This window comes from Felis catus, chromosome C1 (genome assembly GCF_018350175.1).
Source record: "Felis catus isolate Fca126 chromosome C1, F.catus_Fca126_mat1.0, whole genome shotgun sequence".
NCBI lineage: Eukaryota > Metazoa > Chordata > Mammalia > Carnivora > Felidae > Felis > Felis catus.
The window spans coordinates 214,043,029-214,066,267 of NC_058375.1; the positions used below are offsets into that span (position 1 = coordinate 214,043,029).

Below are 23,239 nucleotides of genomic sequence, written 5' to 3' on the forward strand. Positions count from 1 at the left end.
CTGACACTCAGAACACCGTTTACTGTCCTGCATCTGTTAGGATCTAGAGGAGAGAAGTAAATTGTTGGAGCCCCTGGCCTCCAGCTCAGTGCCCTGTCGGTGAGAGAAGAAATAATAGCAAGCGTGGCCCAGGGGGAAACGCACACTTCAGTTAGGTGGGGCTGGGCTCCGTCCCCGGGTCTGCCGTCTGCTGATCTGTATATTGCCTGACTCTGGGCAGGCGGGTTATCTGACGTCTCTGAGCTCTGGTGTCCTCGCCTTTAAAATAGGAGTCGGTAGCACCATACACATGAAGGTCCTGGCGCCGTGTCTGGTCACATATGGAAGCTGTATTCCTCCTGCTAATGGCAGGACCTCTCTCGCCTAGAAATCCTTCAGTCGGTAAAGGCTTGGGGGTGGGGGGAACCACAGAGTCATCGCTTGGGATTTCTCTATTGGAGCTTCCAGTCTCGTTGGGACAGTAGGATAGTTAAACACACAGCTAAAGACATGTTCCAACTTGAGAAGAAATGAGAAGAATCGGACCATGATAGAAGCAATTTTCTTGCATCCGGACCGTCAGAAGCCAGCCCTGAGCTGTGCTCTAGCAGGTCGTTGCGGCCTCTTCCTCTCCCGAGCGGAGATTAGCAGACAAGTTGTTGCCGGTGCAGGGGTGCCGGGCAGCCTCCACGCTGAGGCGTATCTGCCAGCCTGGCAGGGCCAGGGAGGGGCAGACTGGCCTCCCCGCCTGCCGTCTCGGTGGAAAGCAGCCCAAGGAGCCTGGGCACCAGAGAATAACCGTCAGGGCTGCCGTGTGGTCAGACCCCGTGTCAGCGCGGCACCGGAAGCACAGGACCGCGGGGGCCACGGTGAAGCTTTGGAGCATCACGTCCTCCTGCCGAGAGGCTCCCCAGAGTCTCCTCCGGTGAGGAAAGTGAACCCTACTGCTGTGGAAATCCATCGGCTTCAAGAGTGATCACGTTTGGAACTGTTGCGGCCCCGTCAGCTTGTTCTAGCGTGCCATCAGTTCATTACAAGACACAACCCCGGGCCTTGTGGCAACAGGAACATCTATTGACTATGTGTCATAGGCAGGTGCTGTTCTGATGTGTTTTTCCTCATTTGATTTTCACAAAAAACCTATGAGGTTTGGTACTGGTATCATCCCCATTTTACAGAGGAGGAAACTGAGGTGCAAACAGGTGAAGTAACCCCCTGAAGGAATACAGCTAATGGGAAGAAAAGCCAGGAGTCAAAACCAGACCGCCTGAAGAGCCTGTTCCTTTCCGTTTTGTGCGGCCAACCTCCTGGTGTGGGTGCTTGTTGATCGGCCCACCGGTTCACAAGTACAGTGACCTCCTCCCTGATCCTGTGAAGCCCGTGTCCCAGGCAGGAGGGTCTCGGCAAAAGCACGAACTCTTAGAAGTGCTGGAAAGAGAACTCGTCCAGTCTAGTGGGCAGAAGGTTAGAGCAGAGGACCCCCAAGGTCCCTGCAGACCATGAGAGCCTCTGCCCCTAGTGAGAATATACACAGGCCAGAGGGAAAACCACTGTCTGCTTAATGAAAATGTTCCCCTAAGATTATTATGAAACTTATTTTTGTAACATTTAACATCATGTGTAGTTTCTTAAATGATTTTCAACTATGTGAGATTATCCAAGGAATCTCTGTTACCAAAGCTGATTTTTCAGTTAGCGAGCCAAATAGAAAGTCTGTCCATTTTCCTCCTTACTGGATCCTGGCCCTTCCTGGTACCCTCCACTGACCTCTGTCCTTTTTTTTTTTTTTTGCATTTCATCTTAGGGACAAACTCCTTTCTGTACTTACTCTTCTTCAAACTTCACAACACCCTCTTTTTACCACAGATAAAATGGCATCAATTAGAGATATTGTTTATAATGAAATAGCTGAGACACTAATAATTATCTTGGATGAGAGGAGGAACTTCAGGTAACCACAGGTAGGAAACTCCTAGGTGTCCCTTCCAGATTGTTATGAACAATCCAGTAAGTGTTGTCGAATCAGCAGGCGTTTTGTGACTGGTTGGTGGTGATTGTCCGTGATTCTTCTCCCAGGGGGTGCTAAGTCCTCTGCTGCAGGCTGACTACAGCTTGCACGAACCGGGAAGAATGGTAGATTGGCTGCCCCGGGACCAGAACGGACCTTAGAATGTTGTCCTAGAATATGGGTGTCCAGATACTTGGCTTAGTCTGGGGGGAAGGAAGCAGAATGAACATGGAATCAAGTCATGAACTTTGACAGTTTCTCTTGGCTGCATAAGACAGCCATAGGCAAGAGAATGTTTTACTGCCACTTGTCTCTCATTAAACCATCTAAAGGGGCACCTGCTTGGCTCAGTTGGTTAGGCATCCGGCTTTGGCTCAGGTCATGATCTCACAGTTCATGAGTTCAAGCCCCGCATCGGGCTGTCTGCTGTCAGCACAGGGCCCACTTCAGATCCTCTGTCCCCCTCTGTCTCTGCCCCTCCCCCACCTGCATTTTCTCTCTCTCTCTCTCTCTCTCTCTCTCTCTCTCTCTCTCTCTCTCCCCTCTCCCTCTCTCTTTCTCTCTCTCTCTCTCTCTCTCTCTCTCTCTCTCTCTCCCCTCTCCCTCTCCCTCTCTCCCCCCGTCTCAAAAATAAATAAAAACATTTTTAAAAATATCTAAAGATGTGAACACTAGTCCTTCTGAAATCTTCAGAGCATCTCTTCTCCCAGGTAGAGCAGGGATTTATTACAGGTACTTTATTCCAGTAAACCTACAAAGTATCTCACATTCATCCATAAAACAAACCACAAGGATGACGTAAATGAACTCAGCTCCATTTTACAGGTGGAAAGGTTAAGGCCAGTAGAACCCTACCACCACCTGGAGTCTTGGGAGAGAACAGAGACGAGGCCAAAGCTGCTGGCTCCCAGCTTGGGGTTATATAACTCCTCGACTCCTCAAGTCCCTGGAAACTGAGGCCAATTCCCTGGAAGATCATTCTGTTCTCTCCTGTTTTTTCAAGAATAGAGCCAGCTTGATCACTGGCTCTGAGGATTGTATGAGAATGTCCCGTTTTCTTTCTTCCATGAACTGAATGCCTACCATCATGATCATTGTTTAATCAGGTTATATTTGAACCTGCCCGGATCCCATATGTTTATGTTTGTTTGGCTTTTATTTTGAAGACCCTTATTTTATTTATGTATACCGTCCTCAGTTTCCAAAAAGGATTTGAAAAGACTTACAACAAAGGAAATAAACAAGGGAGATGAATACAGTAGAAAGACAGAAAACCACTGCCACAGAAAGGAGGCAGAAGTAATGACATCCGTAGGAGTGAGCGTAGTTCCTGTGACTGGGCATCACATTGTCTGACTTCAGTACCAGAAAAGCAGCAGCCATGCTCTGCGGGAGGGACGGGGCCCTGAGAAGCATCCACAGTGTTCCAGCTGTGAGTAGGATGAGCAGACGGGCTGCAGGTCCCTGCCTCTGACTGAATGTGACACATGCAGACTTGCTCACCACGCTTTGCAGTCACTGTTGTCACATTGCTCAGAAGCGGAAGGAGCAAACACTCGGCCCAGTGACCAGGCAAGGCCTGACCAGGAAAGCTAGAGCGGGTGTCCTGTTCTGCTAATGGAGATGCTGGTCTCACCCAGGAGTAAAGGCAGAGGAGGGGCTGTGGGGCAAGAACCACCAGAGCTCTACTGCCCTTGGCCTTGCTGGCGGCCAATGCAGACGCCCCCAGAAGAGGAAGCAGCAGGACAGGCAGGCAGAAGAAGCCAGGTGACAGGCTTGTTAACTGAAGCCAACCTAGGATGACCCGACCGGCGTGGGTTCCTTACTGAAGAGCAGCCTTCCCTCTGGGTTGACCAGAGCTCTAGAGACAGCTTTTCTTCTGACGAGTAAAACCTCAGCATTGGAGAATCCTTGTCCTGTCATTTTTAGCCTTAATGAGAGTAGAACGAGCCTCTGGAACAAGGTGCAGTGGAGTCAGGAGAAGTGGCCTTAAGTGAAAACACAGCTGTGGGGTTTACAGACGGCGCTGCAGGGAGGCGTCCTCCGGTGGGGCGGCCAGCCTCGCCATAGACTTTCCAACACTAATGAATCGGGAACTCCGTGCTGCACAGGATTTAGTTTGATGGGTCCCTGTGCCAGCAGATGGATGTATTTTTCTTGAAAGACCAAGGTGCCAGAAATCTCCATGATTACGTTACTGGCTCTTTTTTGTGGTTTGGGAAGTTGAGCGTCAGGACTGCAGGATCCTCTCGCTCTTTCTCTTATTTTTTCCAGGTCAGAACCAGAGCTTGGGGTGGGGAGGAAAATCCTGCTGAATGAGCAAGTTCTTTCTTAAAAAGCTCTCTCCAAGTCCAAAAAGACTTCAGTGGACTTAGGAGAAAGAAACCTAATACATTGCCATAGAATCGTTGTGAACCAAGTGGAAGCCAAGTCCACAGCATCTTTGTCTTATAAAAGAAAGCAAAGAGTAGATGGAAAAAAAGAAATAATGCTTAGGAGAGCCAAACCAAACAAGAAAAACCAAAGATCACCTCGGAGAATGTGAAGATTTCCTTCTAATAAGATTTTTCAATTACAAATCCAAGGCTCAGGTAGAAGTAACTTCTGCTCGTTGAGAGGGCCATAAATGGCATGCCCGAATGTCAGAAGTATGTTGGGATTTGCCACTTTCAGCTTCGGGAAGAGTTGGACACCCCGCAAGACCAGTGGACTGTGAGGGGAAGAGCCGACCATGCAGTGGCTGGAGGCTTCCCAGGCTGGTCCTTGACCTGCGTTTGAACCTTGGTCCTAATAGCTAGCAGATTGAAGGAGGCTCACAGGCCTCCTGGAGAACCCATGTTGGTTTGAACTAGAGTGATTCTGGCTCCGGAACCAGCACTCTGCTTTTACCAGCTACCTCCCTCACTACACCCCTGTGAGAGGAACCCGGAGCCTGGCTCCCAGGTCCCCTGCTCAGTCACAAAGCAGCCTGCAAGTGGTGTCTGGGCCATGGTCAGAGACATCCGGTTGCTCATCGGAGGTCGTTTTGAAGCTATTGGGGACAAAATAAGCAACTCCTAAACCTCTTAATGTACTTTTGGCCTTCCCAAGGTCAGGCCAGGCATTTTCGAAAGTACCAGAAGCTCTGAGCTGGTATCTTCCTTAGTTGATGGAGTTTAATGCCAAGTGGCCTGGGCACAGGGTTCTCCGGGAACATGACTTATGGAACTGTGCACCTGAGCAGATTGAAGCTTGATTTGCTCACTAGCCCAGGGGAACATCTGGATCACCCCCTCTAGCCACCCTTTCTTGTCCTGTCCCATTATTCCTTTTCAGTTATTCTTACGAATGTCATCTGGCCCATTGGCTCCACTGGGCTGGCATACAAAATAAGGTCACATTTCCTCAAACGGTTACAAATGGCTGCATGGACCCCTCTGCTGCTTGGCCTGGGGCATTCCTTCCTCCCTGGGGAGGTTTATGTAGTCCTAAACCGATCATTCTTACTCTCCCGTGCTACCTGTAGGAAGAATGACCCTGCTGCCCCCCTTGCCATCCCCCACCCCCAGAGCCCAGAGGGACTGAAGGAGAGCCTCTTGCAGGCCCAGCAGCCCCAGTGGGCCTATAACCCACATTCCCGTGGCAAATGAGGAAGGACTGTTCTCTCCCGACAGTCCTAGCCCATTCCCTCATCACCCACACTGCCAGTTTCCTGGGGCCCTGCCTGGAGCAGGAGGGCTGGGTCCAAAGGGGTCCTAGCAGGAGTCTCATACTCTAGCTGCCCGGCCCCTGCCCTCCTCTTTGGTGTAGCCTGAGCCCCTGAAAGTAAAAGGCTCTTCCATTTCCTGCCCACGGGAGCTTGGCCTGGCCTTTGTCCAGAGGAAAGCCTTGCCTCTAACTAGACCCACTGAAAGGCCTTTTTCCTCTGCTGGTGAAGGCTGACCGAGTAACCTTCTTACTGCCTTTTGGGCTTCCTTCTCTTCTCACCCAGCACCAGGAATGTGGTGCAATTGGAAACTGTCCTCCCCGGGGCAAAGGTTGACTAGTGGCAGCTGCCTCTGGAAAAGGGAAAGCTGGACCCGGTGAAGTGTCGTGGCGATGGGCATTCCAAACCAAGCGGCTCCACGGGTGGGTCCCTGCAGTCTCGACACAGCCTGTAGGCCTGCCTGTTGCCTTGCTGTGCTGGGCTCGTGGGACACAGTACATATTCTTGAGTGAGGGACTGCGTGCATCTTCAAAGGCGCTGGCGAAATGGAGCACCTGGGTACCAAGGGGATTTGAGCCATTGCTTCTCATCGGGGGACGGTTACTGAGGGGGGCAGACGTGAGGCAGAATTTCTTCACCGAAGTAAGAGGACGCAAAACAAACTCAGGGTGACGGAGATTCTGGCTGTAAGTTGGGTGACTGGACGGTTGTTGATAGGTAAACAAAATGCTCTGAGTCTCAGCAGGTCAGCTCAGTGACATGCGTTGAGCACCTGTGGTGGCCAGTGATGGGGACACTGGGTGCCAGGGTGCCTGTTGAAGCTCTCCACCCTGAGCCCTCGGACTCACGGGGCAGAGAGGCCCTGCCTCCAGTTACCAGAGGAGGGAAGAATGAAAGACTGACTTTCACAAAGAGAAGCTCAAAGGATGTGTAGGGTCTTGCTGGCATAGACAGAAAGGGTGCTCCTAGAAGCAGTCACAGCTTAAGGAAGGGCCAGAGGTGTCAAAGTACATGGCATGACCCAAACTCACACAGTGAGCTCTACACTGTGGGAGAAGTGCGTGGAATTTTGCAGCAGGAGCAGACGGGCTAGGGGCATCCTTCCCTGTTCAGGCAGACTCGTGTTTCTCCCTTAAGACTCCCGTCACCTACCCTGAGGTCCTCCCTGGTTGGCACCTTCTCCTCAGCACATGCCCCCCTCACCATCCCTCTTTATAGTCCATTTTTGTTCACGTGAGCAGCCAACCCCCAGAGATCCCAGGCTGTTTAATTCATTTTTATACCTGTGGCATATAGACAGAAGGAAGCCATCAAAGGTATTTAAAGAGGGAAGTGTCATCAGGCTTGTGTTTTAGAAAGATAACTCAGCTGCATTGTGGAGAGTGGAACCAAGAAGTGGGTAGACGTATTATGTGTCTGACAGTAGAAGGGGCGCCTGGGTGGCTCAGGCGGTTGAGCGTCCGACTTCGGCTCAGGTCATGATCTCGCGGTTTGTGAGTTCGAGCCTCGCGTCAGGCTCTGTGCTGACAGCTCGGAGCCTGGAGCCTGCTTCGGATTCTGTGCCTCCCTCTCTCCCGGCCCCTCCCCCCCCCAAAAAAAAATGAATAAACGTTAAAACAAATTTTTTTAGTGAACAGTAGAGGTCTGGAAGCCCGACAGAGACCAGGCACGGCTCAGTCAAGGCTATGACTCTGCTCTTCCGCGGGTCTTTAAGGCCAGCTTCGTCTGTGAGTTGGCTTCATTCTTAGGCTGGTGACAAGCTAGTTGCAACAACTCTGGCCACTCATGCCCAGAAGCGCAAACATCCCCTCATATCTCATTGGCTTCGGTTAGGTCACATGTCCATTCCTGAACCAATCCCTAGGGAATTCCAATTCCAGGAAATGCCAGGCACTGATTGGCTTGGGTTCCTGACCCTTACTGAAAGGTGTATATGATTACCTTCGAACTGTCAGGCCCAGCCCTGGAAACTGGATCTGCTTCTCCCTGAATCCCCTGGACTGAGTGGGAGGGTAACTAGCTGAACAAATCTAGGGCATCACTGGGAAGGAGGAAATGACTGCTGGATACCGTGCCCAGGTCTGCCTCATAGGCCGGTTGGACCCATTCGTTTGTGTAGGTACCTACAAAACACCTATACACCCACAGTGACACACTTTGTGGATCCGTTTGGGAAATGTATTATTGTCCTGGGTGAATTTCACACCTCTCATGGAGGACCTTTTCATCCCAACCTCCAGCTCTCCATTCCTTGATTTCTACTCATGTTGAGGTTGACTGCCCGTCTCCAAGGTCAGACGTGGCTTCCTCTCTGACTGCAGCCTCCAGTGCTCCCCACTCCCTCATGGACACTCTTACAATTCCTCTCCTTGACCTCATGGGCACTCAGGAGGCCAGTGTTGTCCAGTGGTTAGCAATGTGGATCACACTTTAGTTCTGCAACTTACTTGCTAATTTGGGCTAAATACTGAAAACTCCTCTGTAACATATGGATAGGAACCAACCTCACAGGGCTGTTTAAATAGAGGATTAAGGACAGAGAACACGCTCGACAAATACTAGCTCCGTACAAGACATCTGTCACCAGGATCTTTCTGTTTCCTTCCCATCGGCCCCTTTCGTTTTTATTTCTTGCCTGTTCCCCCTTAGAGTCTCTGGCGCATCTGTTGCCAATATCGTATCTCTACTCCCTCGCTCCATTATTCTTCCCTCAAACCTTCCTGGCAAATGCTCAGCTTTGGACCAACCTAACTTTCTTCATGCCAATGTCTAAGTTGCTAGAAAAAAAAAATCAACATCTGGGCAGATGGTTGCTACAGTAACTTCAGTTCCTGTGGCCTCAGCTGGACCGTTAATGCTCCCTGGCAATCCTCGTGCTCTTCCCTGGTCAACGGTTTTTCCTGTTCTCCAAAGAAACGATTTCAAGCCTTCATCACTTTCCTCCAACCTCCTTTCCTTCCCTCACCAAACCCTCCATTCCTTGAGGATAATTTGACCTCCTAATTCTCAGAAAAGAACAAAAATCAAACTGGAACATTCCAAACCACCACCATCCCCCATCCTGCTCCCCACCCCCGCCACATCCACAGATATATCCGCATCCCTGCCCAGCCTTCCCTACTGCTGCAGTGGAGAGAGGCCCTTCCACTTGTATGTTGGTTTCCAGTCCCTCCTGTCATCTCGGACATCTTGATGTTTCAACTACCTTCATCTCTCCTTTGTCTTTGAGCCCTCCTTCTGTAGTGCGTCTTTTATATCTGCATTCAAGCAAGCCTGTTATCTAACAATACACTCTCCGTTAAGCCCCCGTCCTATCGTCCTGTCCTGTTCCAATCCATTCACCTTGACTCTTTGCCCCCACCGTCTAATTTGCTAAAAGAGTTACATGCGCTCCTGATCCCCACTTCCTTATCTTCTCATTTTTCACCCCATCACACCCTGATCTCTGCTCCCACCACCCTCCTGAGAGTCCTTGTTGCTAAATCCAATGGATTCTTTGTTTTGGATGTTTGTTCCTCCCTTACTTGCCCTCTTAAAAGGATTTAATGCTGCTGACTGCTCCCTCCTTAAGGCATGTTCTCCTCTTGGCTCCTGTAACATCATAACTCAAAATTCCATGACCACTCCTTCTTAGTCTCCATTGCCCAGCTCTGAAATACAGCTGTTCTGTCAAAGACCTCATTTTGACTCTTCATACTCTCTCAGGACATTCCCATCCACACCAATGGCTGTAGTCACCATCCTACTTATTATTTAGAGGCTTCCAAATTTGTACCTCCAGATAAGTCTTGCCTATAAAGTTCGGAATTGTTTATACAAGCTGCCTACTGTTCATCTCCACTAAGATGCCTCTCAGACACCTTAAAATCAGCACTCCCAAACTAAACTCAAGCTCTTTTTCCAAACCTGCCATTCCTCCTTGTCACGGTGCGTAACGGCACCGTCTGCCCTGGCTGCCCAAGGCAGAGCACCTTAAGCATCATCTTTGATGCCTCCCTCTCTGGCAGGCTTTACATCCAGACCATTACCAAGTCCTGTAATTCCGGTGAGGTGGAAAGAGCGTGGGTTTTAGCTGAAATTCTAATTGTGGTTTGGACAAATTACTTAACCTTTCTTAGCCTCAAGTTCCTCCCCTGTAAAAAGGAAATTGTAATACCTAATTCAGATGGTTGTGGTCAGGGTAAAGGAGAGCCTTTCCTTGGTAGGTATTCAATAAATATGAGTTCTACATTCAATAAGTATGAGCACTCTTCTGTCCCATACCTCTCTCCCCCGCCTCATCACCACCTCTACTTACTCACCTGTTAAATTTGTATTCACAGTTTCTTGACCTCAAGAATCCCCCAGAATGAAATTTCCCGTAACTCCTTTATGACTAAAGACTACAGCTTATATCTCATCACATTTATCGGAAAGAATTTGGAAAACGCAAGGAAAGGAAAGGAGCACTGTTGCCATTGTTCCTTCCAGTCTTTCTTCTATGTGGTCTTTGTTCTGTTTTTACATAGTTTTCTTGATACATAATCAAGTACACATCCTGATTTTTTCCAGATATTTTCCTAGATTAATAAAAATTCTTCATGGCTGCTCTTCTGCATGTGACTATATAGTAGAGTTTACCTAACCACTTTGCTTTTGCTTATCTTTTAGAGTCTTTCCAATAAATGATACTGAAGTGAACGGTTTTACAAATGATACTGAAGTGAATGGTTTTTCCTCTTATATTTATGGTAATTTTTCTAAACCATACATTCATCAATCACTGAGTCAAAGGATTTGAAAATTTCTAAGTGGTGCAGTCTTTGCAATGGACCAAATGAATATAGGCCTGGCCTCAGCTACAAAGAGGGAAGTAAAGAGAAAACGGTATAGTTAATAGATTTTTTTTTTTTTAACTTCTGTTTTACTGAAAGAGGGCTGGGAAGATCCAAGCAGTGCTCTGTAGGGAAAACATGCCTTTGACTTGAAGTTCCTGGCTTCATGTTGGTGAAGAAGGGCTTGTTTCTGTTTTTGTATTTTCATCTGGGTCAGTAAGAGGACGAGCCATTCCTCCAAGCTTGTTTCCCTCTAAGGAAGAGAAAAATCATCCAGCATCTAATGATGCAGATCTGTGTTAACAGCCTTGCAGTTTAAAAAAAAAAAAAAAAGTTATAATAATGTACCCTCCTAATGTGCAGTTAATTTTAGTTAAAATTTCCCTGGCGCTTTAAAAACCCAGTGAATTTGTAAATCTAGTAATTGGCTCTAGGTCTAGAAATGTGAAAGCTGCCATATCCAACTCCGCTCTAGCAGGACACGCCCAACCTCCCTGAGTTCTTGCTTCCCAGAAACCCAGATGGAGCTCTGCACTCACCTGAGCACTCCCCTCCAGAATCCAGAAAGAAACCAAGACCTCATTACCAGATTCTCGTTCCTGGTCATCCCTAATCAGAGAAAGCTACTGAGTGCCTCAAAGTTAATACGTCCAAAATCAAACTTGTGGCTTTCTAGCCACCCCCAGATTCAGCAGTGGAACAGTCGCCTGAGTGACTGTTCAAGTCAAAAACTTGAACTGTCCTTGATTTCTTCTTTTCCATCCTCACCACTCCCCAACATGGAACCCTGCATGTCCTGTCACCTCTACTTCTCAGAATTTACTTCTTTTTTTTTTTTTTTGAAGTTTATTTATTTTTGAGACAGAGAGAGAGCTAGGAGGGGCAGAGAGAGAGGGAGAGAGAGAATCCCAAGCAGGCTCTGTGCTGTCAGCACAGAGCCCAACGCGGGGCTCGATCTCACAAACTGTGAGATCATGACCTGAGCTGAGATCAAGAGTTGGATGCTTAACCAACTGAGCCACCCAAGTACCCCTCAACATTTACTTCTAAGGTAGATTCTTAAATTGTCCATTTCTCTCTCCCTCTTGGGCCCCCTCCCCAACCCTTTAGCCCCAGCCCCCATCACTGCTCACCCGCGCTGCTGGGTGGCCTCCTGCTCTACCCTATAGCCTGCTGTCTACACAGTAGCCAGAGAGATCTTTAAAACCTATGGGGCGCCTGGGTGGCTCCGTCGGTTAAGCGTCCGACTTCGGCTCAGGTCATGATCTCACGGTCCGTGAGTTCGAGCCCCGCGTCGGGCTCTGTGCTGACCGCTCGGAGCCTGGAGCCTGTTTCAGATTCTGTGTCTCCCTCTCTCTGTGCCCCTCCCCTGTTCATGCTCTGTCTCTCTCTGTCTCAAAAATAAATAAACATTTAAAAAAAATTAAAAAAATAATAATAAAACCCAATTTTGATCATGTCATCTACCCATTCCTCACCAAAGGCTTTTCTTTTGCTATTCGGGTAATTCTAAGGGGGCCAGCGAGGTTCTGCCCTGGCCTTCCTCTGCAGCATCACTGACCACCATGTCCCCTGTACCTACTGGGTTCTGGCTTACCAGCTACCCTTCAGTGCCCGGACTCCTGCATCAGGGCCTCTGTACATGCTGTGCTCTCTGCCAGCGAGAATCTCCTTTTCTCCCCATCCTCCACCCCCATAATTTAGTTAACCCCCTCCTCCTTCCCTCCTTCCCAGTCTAGTTCAGGCTATTTACTTCTGTCGAAATGCGGGAGTCTTTTTCCTGCTTCAGAGAACCTATATTAATTGGAAGCTTGATGTTCATTCATTCACTCATTCGTGTGAATTGATTATCTGCCACCTCTACCATGAAGGAGGCCCCTCTCTGCCTCTCTTCACTGTTCTTTCCCCATCAGCTAGCTCAGTGTCTGGCACAAAGTAAGTGCTTAGTAAATAATCGGTTACCTGCTGAATGAATAAGCAGAGTCCAGTAGCAGTCCTCACTGATGACAGCGGCCCGTGAGGCATGGCTCTTCCCAGAGGTGACAGGCCCGGGTTCTCCACAACATGTCAGCTGGAGGGAATGTGATTTTGCTTTTTTTTTTTTCATTTCAGCCGTCCGAATGAATAAAACATGCAGCCTAGACTTAATTATTTTTCTGTTCTCTCTCTCTCTTCAGCTAAAACTTGCTTTCACTCTGGATCACGAGACTGGATTGCCTCAAGGATGTCACATCTACGAGTACCGTGACAGCAACAAGTAAGCCACCCCAGGTGGGAAGGAGGGTCCCCTCACCATGTCCTGGAGAGGCAGCGCCTAGGGGCTGCCTTACACTGGACCTCTCCGACAAAGGGATTGTCGGGAAGAGAAGCACACTTTGGGGGACTCTGTTAGCAAATAGCTGGCACAAAAGTATTTCTCCTGTAAAATCTATCTGGCTCCTAAAGACGGGACTGGAAGTGCTCGTATGGGATGTGTTAGACAGATATGCAGAAGCAGACCTTCCTTCCCAGGCTCCAGCTTTCCTCTGGACCCACCCCCACTCCGTCTCCAACGACGTCCTTGCTAACTTGATTCACGGTGTGACTTCGGCCCTTACTGTGTTCCGTCTGACCACACGTATGTGGACAGGTTTTGCTGTGTTAGCCTACCTTGCGAGTTTTGTAATTGGGGGGTTTCTGGGTACTTACAGAGATCTCAGTCGGTGATCTTAGGATTAGCAAGGTGGCGCCTGGCATACTTGTATAGCACCTCTCCGCTTCGCCACAGACTGCCTCTCTAGCCACGGAGTTTTGCCTGTGAGGCCGTGAAAGTGGTGGTGAGTGCCCGACGATGGCAATGACAGTGATGATGATGGACGGCAACGGCAGCTACTAGTGAGCACCTCCCTACTGTGTGTCAGGCACACTACTGGGGATATGACATTATCCCACTTAATCCTCATAGCAACCCGAAGCGTTGTTCATTCATTGTCATCATTGTCATGTTTGCCGAAGCTAAAGTCTAGGGAATGTAACTTGCCCGAGGGCGCCCGCCACAGCTGTGTGAGGAAGAGTCCGCACCATCACATTTACTCTAGGAAGAGAACAGACGAACAACAGTTGTGGTCCCAAGTTGCTGCTTTTGGGAACCCCAGTCAATGACAAGAACGGTCTCAACCTGGACTCGAGGGCTAATTGTTTAACTATCTGGGCGTTTAATTTTACCCAGTGGAAGGAATCGAATGGGCACATGCCAGTGGAACTATACGTTCCAGAAGAGAAACTTGGGTCTTCCTGAAGAACTCTTGCTCTGTTATGGGTGGAAGGTGGGTCAACCGGGTGCCTTCATGACCAAATCTCCATTCGTATTACCCTCAAGGCGTTATTCTTGTTTGTAATTTATCTTTAGAGGATGCCACAGTAAGTGTTGCATACCCTCCATTCCTACCAAATTAGTCTTTTAGGAAAGACTGGCCAAGCGCCCTCTGACCCCACCGTCTGTCCTCTTGGATGGCGCTGTTTCTGGAGTTCCAGAGTTTCTAGGCCGTTTTGTCAGAGATACCGTCACAGCTTCTCATAATGCTTAATTCATCAGAGCAGCAGGGCTGGGCTTCTCAGGTCCAGGGACTGGTGGGGACAACTGAATGAGTTCCTTGGTGGCAAATGCAAGCGTCTCCAGGGCGTAAGAGCAACATCAGCCGTAAGCTGCCGTCCGTGCCAGCCTGCGCTCCCCGGGCCGGTGCTTTGCCTGGTGGCAGCGAACGGCAGCCTCGTCGGTGCACACAGACCGTGGCAGCAGAAACCCATCTTTCAGCCCGGAAGGTTTACAGACTCCAATTCTGACCTGACTCCCTCCTCTTTGGGAAAAAGGTTGGCAGCGTTTTTGTCCAGAGGGAGGATGACACTGGCCTTCCTTCCTTTAGGTTCATGTCTTAGCAGTTCAGAGGTGCAACGGCAGCCACAGCTTAGGTAGTCTTCGGAGCCGAGAGGAAAAGATAGCCTAGTTCTGTTCCTTGGCCTAATCCCCAACCCCTAGCATGTTTTCAGAGTAAGCAACGTAAGAGGAGAATTCAGGGGTGTAAATATTGGTAAGCTTTGGCCCCCAGAGACGTGTAACTGAAAGCATTTGTGTAGGAAAGCAGATAGGAGCCACGATCCGGGAAACTATGGCCATCAGATGCCTCAGCGACTCCTCTCTGTGGTTCTCTCTGGCTCGTCTTGGAGGCAGTCTGAAGGTTCATTCTCAATTTGTGGACAAATTTCTTAAGGTCTGAGCCTCCGGTTTCTTCATCTGTTAAGAACAATGGGACTAAGGATACCTTCTGCCGTAACTGGGGGAATGATCGTCATGGGGATTGGACTGACCTGGTAAAGACATCATCACAGCCTATCGTATCAAGTGCCCACAGAAGTGTTGATTGCCTCTCCTTCCCAAACAGAATGTATCTCATGACTTCCATTCTGTTCTATTTCCCCAGTGCTGGCAGGGCTGCGTCCGCGAGCTGTCGCTGCAGCTAACAGAGTACTGAGAAGGGAAGGGGCTGGCGCACTTGTCTTTGACGGCCCTCAGCTCTGTGCGATGCACTCTGTCTAAAGGCAGACTCCTCTCCCCATGTGTGAATTGTGAAGTGAAGCATGGAGAATCCCGTGAACTTGACTGTGACTTTCTCCTCTCCCCTAGGCGCTGCCCTGTATTTCTCTGTTCACTTTTAGGGTCATTTCCCCTGGAGTGCCTCAATCCCAGTATTGGTATAACAGTGGTGTTCAGGAAATGAGGATATTTCGCCCCAGGCCCTAAGGGGCCCATGTTGTCTCAGCCAATAACATGAATTCAAGAGCAGCAGAGAGATGAGGTTCTGTATGTGAAAGAATTAGCTTGGTATCTGACTATTTGTTTGGTACAATTAATTAATGAAATGACTACTTTTATCTGGGTATGTCCCACAGTATAATTCATTGTCATTTTAGTATTTATCTCTGCCACATTCAATCTGTCAGTAAAGAAGGTATTGTGAGTGAGTATGGAGGCTGTTGGATGGTTCTCCCCAGTGGTCTTGCCTTTCAAATGGAGCAGCCCTGGGGCACTAGGGTGGCTCAGTTGGTTAAGCGTCTGACTCTTGATTCTGGCTCAGGTCATGATCTCACGGTTCAGGTCGTGAGATGGAGCCCCTCGTTGGGCTCCACACTGACAGTGCAGACCTACTTGGGATTCTCTCTCTCTCTCTCTCTCTCTCTCTCTCTCTGCCTCTCCCCCGCTCATGTGCACTCATGTTCTCTCTCTCAAAATAAATACATAAACATTAAAAAAAATTTTTTTTAATGGAGCGGCCCTGAAAATAGGCACTCTGCTTTTATTTCCCCTGGACGCTCTTACCCTTACCCTGGACGCTTTCCCTGGACGCTTCCTTCCCTGGACCATCCTGGTAGTCCCGATTTGGGGCCTGATGTCATCCCGTTCTCCATCTGCATAAAGGGACTCATACTTGCCACTGAGTTCCAAGGACAGGCCCTGGGACTTGTCCATATGTGGCCGGACTTGGACCCTGCCTCTTGTTGAGCTGGAGGGCACGGTTCACATAAACACTCTTAAAGCTTTGAGGTCATTAGAGGAAAGAAGCTGTCCTATTGTGCCTGGGGTTAGAGGAGTAAAGCTTTTCGCTCAGATTATGTCGTCAGCCTCCCAAAAGCTGTTCAAAGCTGCACCTAAGAGATGTGAGGTCTCCCCGCAACCCGACCCCAACAGGTACTACCAGTCACCCCCATGGACCTGGGGACCACCTTCTTTTTTCCTGTTGCAGAAAGCTTCACTGCCTTTAACATGCAATCCAGTGAATCCGGGACTGATCGAGAGTTGTGTTTCTCACACTGGGGTTTGGAGATCTCTTCACAGAGCAGAACAGACCCAAAAAAGCAAATATGTGCTTCATGAGAACTACTATGCATTCCCTTGGCCCCTGCTCCACACCACGTGCTGTGCTAGGCGCTGGGCACAAACGGTGACAACGGTGACTTGGACCTACTCCACAGCCTCGAGGGGTGTGTGTCAACCGCAGACCGCGTGGCAGTCCCACCAGGGTGATGCGGATGCCTCTTGATGGGGCGGAGGCGGGGGAGCTGAGTGCTGTGGGACTTTGGAGCACCACACGGGTGCCTGTCTCCTCTGCAGCTGAGAGAGGTTCACGTGGCTTTTCGTTCTGGTGGCTTTTGAGACTTTATTTTTGTCTTTGGGGTTCCGCAGTTTTACTGCATTCAGTCTGAGTAGATCCGTCTTTATCATGTTGCTGGGGATTCAGTGTCGTTCTTCCCATTCCAGAAACTCTTCTCTGCTATCTCTTTGATTCTCTCCGATCTCTCCTTCTAGAACTCCTGTTAGAAACCTGCCATGTTATTCTGTCTTTCCTCTCCTTTTCCCGTCTCCTTTTCTGCCAGTGCTGTGTTCTGGCACTTCCTCGAAAACATCTGTTTTCGAGTTTACAAATCTCCTTGTAGCTATTCGTAATCAGCTGTTTACTACACCTTCCAAATTTGAGGGCTTTGTTTTTATTTTTAATTTTTAGGAGTTCTCTTCAGAGCTTTTTAAAATCAGCCTGTTATTTTTTATTTTTTGTTTTTTAGCGTCCTAGTTTTTATTATGGTTTCTGTTCCTTTCGTGTCTTCATTTATTCTGTTTATCCGTATAGCCTCTTTCAAGTGCTCGATTATTTCTAGTCTTAAGGGTACCGATTCTCCCACGTGTTGTGTCTGAAGCCTCGCCTTCACGGTGGCTCGTGGTGGTGGTTCACTCTTTATCAGGAGACCATCTGAAGTTGGGATTGTTTTCACCGTGGGAGCCAATGGGTTGCAGGTGTGTGTTTTCATCGCCTTGGCATTAGTTCTTCCGGGACCCCAAGTTCCAGAGGCTCAGCCAGTTTGGTGTGAACCTCTTGGCTCAGGATTCCCAGAACCTGGGTGGTGTATATTCAGCCTCCTTACCCACATGCAGTGCGGGCTTGGGGTCTCCTTTCTGCAGAGAAACCTCCGCTCCACACCACACACAGACCTCCTCTGGGCTGTGAGAAGGGTCTCCCTGGGCCCTGTTTGATGGCCAGTAGCCCTTCCTGGATCCCTGACGTTCCGTGAGGCTCCCGGTTCCAGGTCCCCGGCCTGGCCTTCCACCTCCTGTGGGCATTAAAATCCCAGCTCCTGTAACTATATCAGAGTTTGATGATCCCAGCCTCAGTTGCCATGATAAAGATTCTGCCTTTGACTTCATTCGCTCTTTAGTTCAGGTACCTGGGAATTTTCCCATTATTCTCTCATGCTCAGTTTTGTATTTAAATTATTCTTGTCATCTATTTCATCTGTCTTTTCTCTGTGTTTGTGTTGGGAACAAGGCCCACATCAGTTCAGTCTACCATCTTGTCAGAACCAGAAGTCTGAATGAACTTTTTAAAATGTGAACCTGAACACTCACTCATTCAGCAAGCATACTGAGAGTTGCTGCTAGGTACCAGTGTAGTATTGGGCCCTGTGAACACTCACATGACCCCCAGAGGCCGATGGGCTAATGGAAGGGGCTGAGCCTCCATCACCAGCAAGATAGCTCTGCCATCAGGCCCTTGCCTGCTCCAGTGTCCCCTATATCCCACCCCCACCAGACCACCTTGAGCCTCTCATGTGCGATATGTCTCTGTGCGACCGTGCTGTTCCCTGTTTCTAGAACCCCACTCTTTCCCACAGCCCTTTTCCCACCCATCTGCCTCTCCTTCCACTCTCAGCCAAGTATCGCTTCTTCCGGGAAGCCATTCCAGCCCTAATAGCCATCACTGAAGCTGAGGCCAGTGTCCCTTCTCCGTGGTCCCGTGCCTCACTTGTCTGGTTCCACTTCAGCATTCCGCACAGTACGGTATAGCTCAGGCATTGGTTCTGAATGCTTCCACCAGGCTGGGCCCTTGTAAGGTCGGGGCCTTGTTTTGTTCATTTCAGTGCCCCCATCGCCTAGCCCAGGACCTGGCAGCCAATACTTGACGAAGGGAGTGGGTGGGGGGACCTAACTTAATCTTTTAGAGAAGGAACCTGGCTACAAGGGAGTCAAATCTCTTTCCAGCCTTTGTCTTTTTATTTGTTGTACAATTATGATAAGGATTGATTACTCATGACATCAGGGAAAACTGTCTTACCGGATAGTTTATAAATTCTGAAAACTAACATGTAGAACAAAGAAGCTGCAAAAATTTTATTTAACTCTGTAAATATATTATTTACATCAACTGCTTCCCGTCTTTCGCCTGGATAGTGAGGCCTAGTGATAATTACGAAGAGCATTAACCACGCCAGACCCTCTCAAGTTTCTGATCCATGCAGCGTAACGGTGATAGGAGCTACCAGCTCCTAAATGCCCACAAATCACCAACATGGGGCTCTGGGCTTACCTGGGTTATTTTCAATTTCAAAACCATTCAAGACAGATCTTATTTTCATAATTTTACAGATTTAAAAAAAGAGAGAGAGAGAGCGGTTAACTTGCTCAAGGTCACACTGTGGTCAAGAGCAGAGCCTGGATTTTACCCCAGCGCTAAGCCGATTCCAAAGCCCATGCTGTGCCTTTGCACCACCTGCCTTTCTCTCCACAACATAAATCTTGGGGGTTCTGGTTCCAGCCTCTCCTTGGCAGGCCTGCCCTAGAAGCTCTCAGTCTGGGAAATTCTGGGCTTTCCCATCCCTGCAGACCCCTGGGGGGAGTGGACAGCCTGGTCTGATAGAAGGAACTCCTGACTTGTCACCATAAATCTGAGTTTTGCCAGTCATCCTCCAGGGCAGGTCATTGTCCCCTCTGGGACACGGCCTCTCCGTTGAGAACATGAAGATGACAACACATCTCCGGCTTGGGGGAGAGTGGAATGAGGTGACGCGTGAGGTGGCCACTGGTGCTCACCCGTACCCGCCCGTGTGGCTCATGCCCTGGGCCCTGGCAGACCCAGGCTGTAGTTAGGTGGTGCCCTCCCCTGCCCGCGGCTCACCCTGGTCCGGAGACCCCCTTGACGCCCACGGCCAGTGGGACAGCTTAGTTCGCTGAACTAATGAAACTAAATCTTCTGTTTTTTCTGACTAGCCAGATGACTCATTCTGGCACCTTGAAACCCGTATCAGGTAGCCAACACCTGGAGGCGTCCGAGAAAGCTTCCCTGTGGGAAGCTTCATGTTCCTCAACCGATGTGCCTTCCCACCGTCATAAACCCACACTGAAGGACAGCGGCACCGCAGCCTTCCGAAAGAGAGGGCAGCGCCGGTCCTCGCGTCCTCTGCTCCCTGCAGCCCCTGGGCGCTTCGTCACTCAGGCCGCCGGCCTTTCTGGCAACAGCCGGGGCCGAGGCAGGGCCCCGGGACCCCGCCAGCCCACCTGGATGCTTTCCCCCAGCCCCTGGCCACATAGTACTTTCTGGGCCTGAGGACCCCCTGGCGTGATGGGCTGCCCCAGGGGACTGGCCGGCTCAGCCTTCTTGGTCTCAAGACGCTGTGCACGGTCAGAGCGGACCCGGCGGGCAGAGCTTAGCATCACACTGGGATTCTCTCCCTGCTCGCTTGTTTTCATCACGGAGGACATGCCAGGTCAGCTCAGGTCCACCGACAAGTAGCCTCCCAGACAGGATTAAGTGTGAGAAACGCACAGGGGGATGAAGGGAGGAAACACGAGCAGGCACGGCCTGCCCCTGTGCAGGAGGCGGAGAGGAAAGGAGGGCCGGCGGGCAGAGGCTCAGCCAGGCCAGTGGAGCCGCCTCGAACCGGGTTTGCGCGTTGGCGGAATCTCCCATCCTGTGGGAGCCGTCCTGCGTGGAGATCCCTGCCGCGCTCCTCGTGGCGGCCCCAGCCCACCCTTTGCGCCGCCCAGATCCGCCTCTGCCCTCCACCGTGGGGAGCAACTCCCCTGCGGCTCCCGCCTCTTCCCAAGGAGGAGATTCCACGGGAGAAACTACTGGAACAAGCTGCCTCCATTACTGGAGTGGGACTCGGGGCCCCCGCCGCTCCTCCCCTCCCTCTCCCCCCAGCGTCCCTCCCGAATTCTTCTCACCCTCAGCCAGCGCCTCAGCAGGTCTTGGCAGCTTAGCTGGTGGTTTGACCCAAACCTGCATCGCGAGGTCTCTGAGCCCTTGGCTGTCATATCCTTCTCAAGCCAGCGTTGGCACGTACGTCTGTACGTCTGTTCACAGTGGAGCAAGGGGGCACCAGGAAGGCCCCCAAGTTCCACGTGCCTCCCTGCCTGCGCCTCCTCCGATCTGAGTTGATTATCCCTCCCTTCCCCCCGCCCCGCCCCCCCCCCCCCCCGAGATGACTGCTCCTCTCATCTGCTGGCCCCTTCACACTTGGAGTCTAAAGAACCCTGGCAGGAGCTGGCCCTGGGGGTTCAGAGGGGCTCAGGCCTCGTTACCCCTGACCTCCCGTTCCTCAGGCGCCGTCATCCCGACGAGTGTTAATGAGCCCAGCTCTGTGGCTGCCCCCCACCCCCCACCCCGTTGTCCTCTCTGGTCTACAGAGGAAGGCTGCCAGCAGACTCCTTAGTGATCTGGTGTCCCTCTCGCCGGTGCGGCGCCGATGACCCTGGTAAAGGAGTGTCCCGCGGGTGCTCCCACAGAACGTGGGCCCCTGCTGGGTCTTCTGCACGGCCCCTTCCCTCCGCCTCTCTCTTGCTGCCTCTGCTGTCGCCAGGACAGTTCATGCCTTTCCACATCACTCGGCCTTAGTATCATTTTCTCTGGGCTTCTCAGGACCACCCCAGGAGCAAGTGTGCCCCACCCCCTGGGGTCCCTGCCAAGGTGCTAAATTGTACGTCCCATGAAATACCCCGAATCCGTGAATTCTTCCTCATCTCTGGTCTCCTGGCCCCTTTGGTCAAGACCCTCAAGTCCTGCTGGCTCATTCTCAGTCTCTGCGTATCATCTCTTTCCTCCCTTATCCGGCCCAGTACATCCCCAGCGTGTCTGTCACCCTGGCACTTAACCCTAGTCAGGGGCCTGGCAGCCCAGAAAGAAGGTAGGGGATGCTCCTGGGGAGAGAGGAGGACCTGTGCGTGTCTCCAGCACAGGGACACGGCCAGCCTCCCGAGGGAAGCGTGGCCATGTTTTCGCAAGCTGCCAAAGAGGCCCCTCTGACTGTTCCGCTTCTCCTCCTCTGACCGAGGACGCGCAGTCTGCCATACCTCACGGTCACCAGCCGACCTCACGGTCCTGGTGGACACCACGCCTCCCAGGCTTTCAAATGCTTGACCTGACACCGGGTCAAGCAAAAGCTTTTTCCCGGGTCACCGCTGGCAAAATCTGTGAGCGGTCTGGCCGCCATTTTGTGCCAGGCACTCTCCGTGCCCCCGTGCAGCACTCAGGAGAGCGGCCCCTCTGCCTGCCAGGTAGTGAGTGAGCAGTCCCCAAACTCCCTCTTTCTGCGTGTCTTCTTGTGTCCACTGCAGTACTGCTCGTGTTAGCTCAGATCGGCCGACAGGCAGGTGCCGGGACCACGTCAGTAGAAGGGAAGAAGGCAGGAGAGGGCAGGGAGGGAGTCTTCAGACCTCGATGCGAGTCCGGCCCCTGTGGAGGAGAAGGACTGGCCAGGAAGGGTCTGAGGCCGCAGCCAAGTCTACGGGAAGTCGCCGAGCCAGAGTCACCGTGTCAGAGGTCACGGTCACTAGCTGGGAGCAGGCCTCGGGAGGTGGGGCTCCGCACCAATGCAGTGGCGGGTTGGGGGGGGGGCTGCAGCCCCGCGGTAAGGCAGCTTACGCACCGGTGGCGGGAGGTCTGCCTCTTCACAGCTGCCACGCCGGGGCAGGCGAGAGAGCGGGGGCTCCTGGCTACGACGCGAGCGGAATTCGCTTCCCTCTGCTGGGTTCTGGTTCTTCCTTCACCTCAAATAAGCAGAGGGGGTAATTCCCGGCAGCCCCGACAATTCAAACCAACACCAACACTTCCCGGTGCTGTGGAAATGACACTTCGTGTCTGCACCTGGGACCTGATGCCAGTTCCTCAGGCTGAGCAGGTTACCCGAGAGACCCCAGCCCTCCCACCGACACTGCCCGCTCTGCCTGAAGAAAGCCCTTCTCGTTCCCGGTGAAGCCCTTGCTTAGGAGAAAGGGGAGCTGGAAACTCAGGGGGAGGAGGGACGTTGGAGGCATGGCAACCAGAGGGAAGTGCCAGGGGTGACCTCGTGGGAGCAGGCCCGCAGCTGTCACGCGCCGTTGGAGGTGGCCACGCCCAGGGCAGGTGGTGAGCTCACCGTTCCCCATCACAGCTTCAGCCTGGCGCAACGCAGGCGTACCTCGTCTTAAGCTGCTGTCGTCGAAGTGGTGATCGGTGGAGGGTACGCTTCTCTCCCTTCCACACCGTGCAGAGAGATGGTGGGTGGCTCGCCGGCCCCTCCCGCCACCTCACTCCACACAGCAACAAGGACACCTGGGATGCCAAAGTGCGGTGTTCGGTGTTCATTTGACCTCAGATTTCCCTATAGAAAGGGAAGGTGGGATGAACACTCCCATTCTTTTGCGAGGGAAACCAATTCCCTGAGCGGTGCCCTGCCCAAGGTCAAGCTATAAGCAAGAGGTAGAGCCGGCAGCCTTCTCCCTGGGATACCACCTCGGCCACGTGATACATGGCGGAGGCGGGGCTTGGATCCGCTTCACAGAGTGATGCCGGACCGCCCTCGGGTCCGTGGCAGCAAGGGCAGCAAGGCCTGGGTCAGCGTGGCTGCCTCCTGGCTGGCCGACATTACCCCCGGGTTGCAGCCACCCCATTTCCCACAAATGGAAAGCAACCC

General features: G+C 51.4%; 1 protein-coding gene across 8 annotated transcripts in view; it reads left to right on the forward strand.

The window, feature by feature from the left end:
- The window catches only part of DIS3L2 (DIS3 like 3'-5' exoribonuclease 2), a 351,641-nt gene that overhangs the window by 292,376 nt on the left and 36,026 nt on the right, over positions 1–23,239 (forward strand). For all 8 annotated transcript variants that reach the window (XM_019838866.3, XM_011285625.4, XM_011285626.4 and 5 more), the window contains one exon: positions 12,664–12,743. In XM_019838866.3, the coding sequence (XP_019694425.2) occupies positions 12,664–12,743 (80 nt within the window). The remainder of the gene's footprint in view (positions 1–12,663; positions 12,744–23,239) is intronic.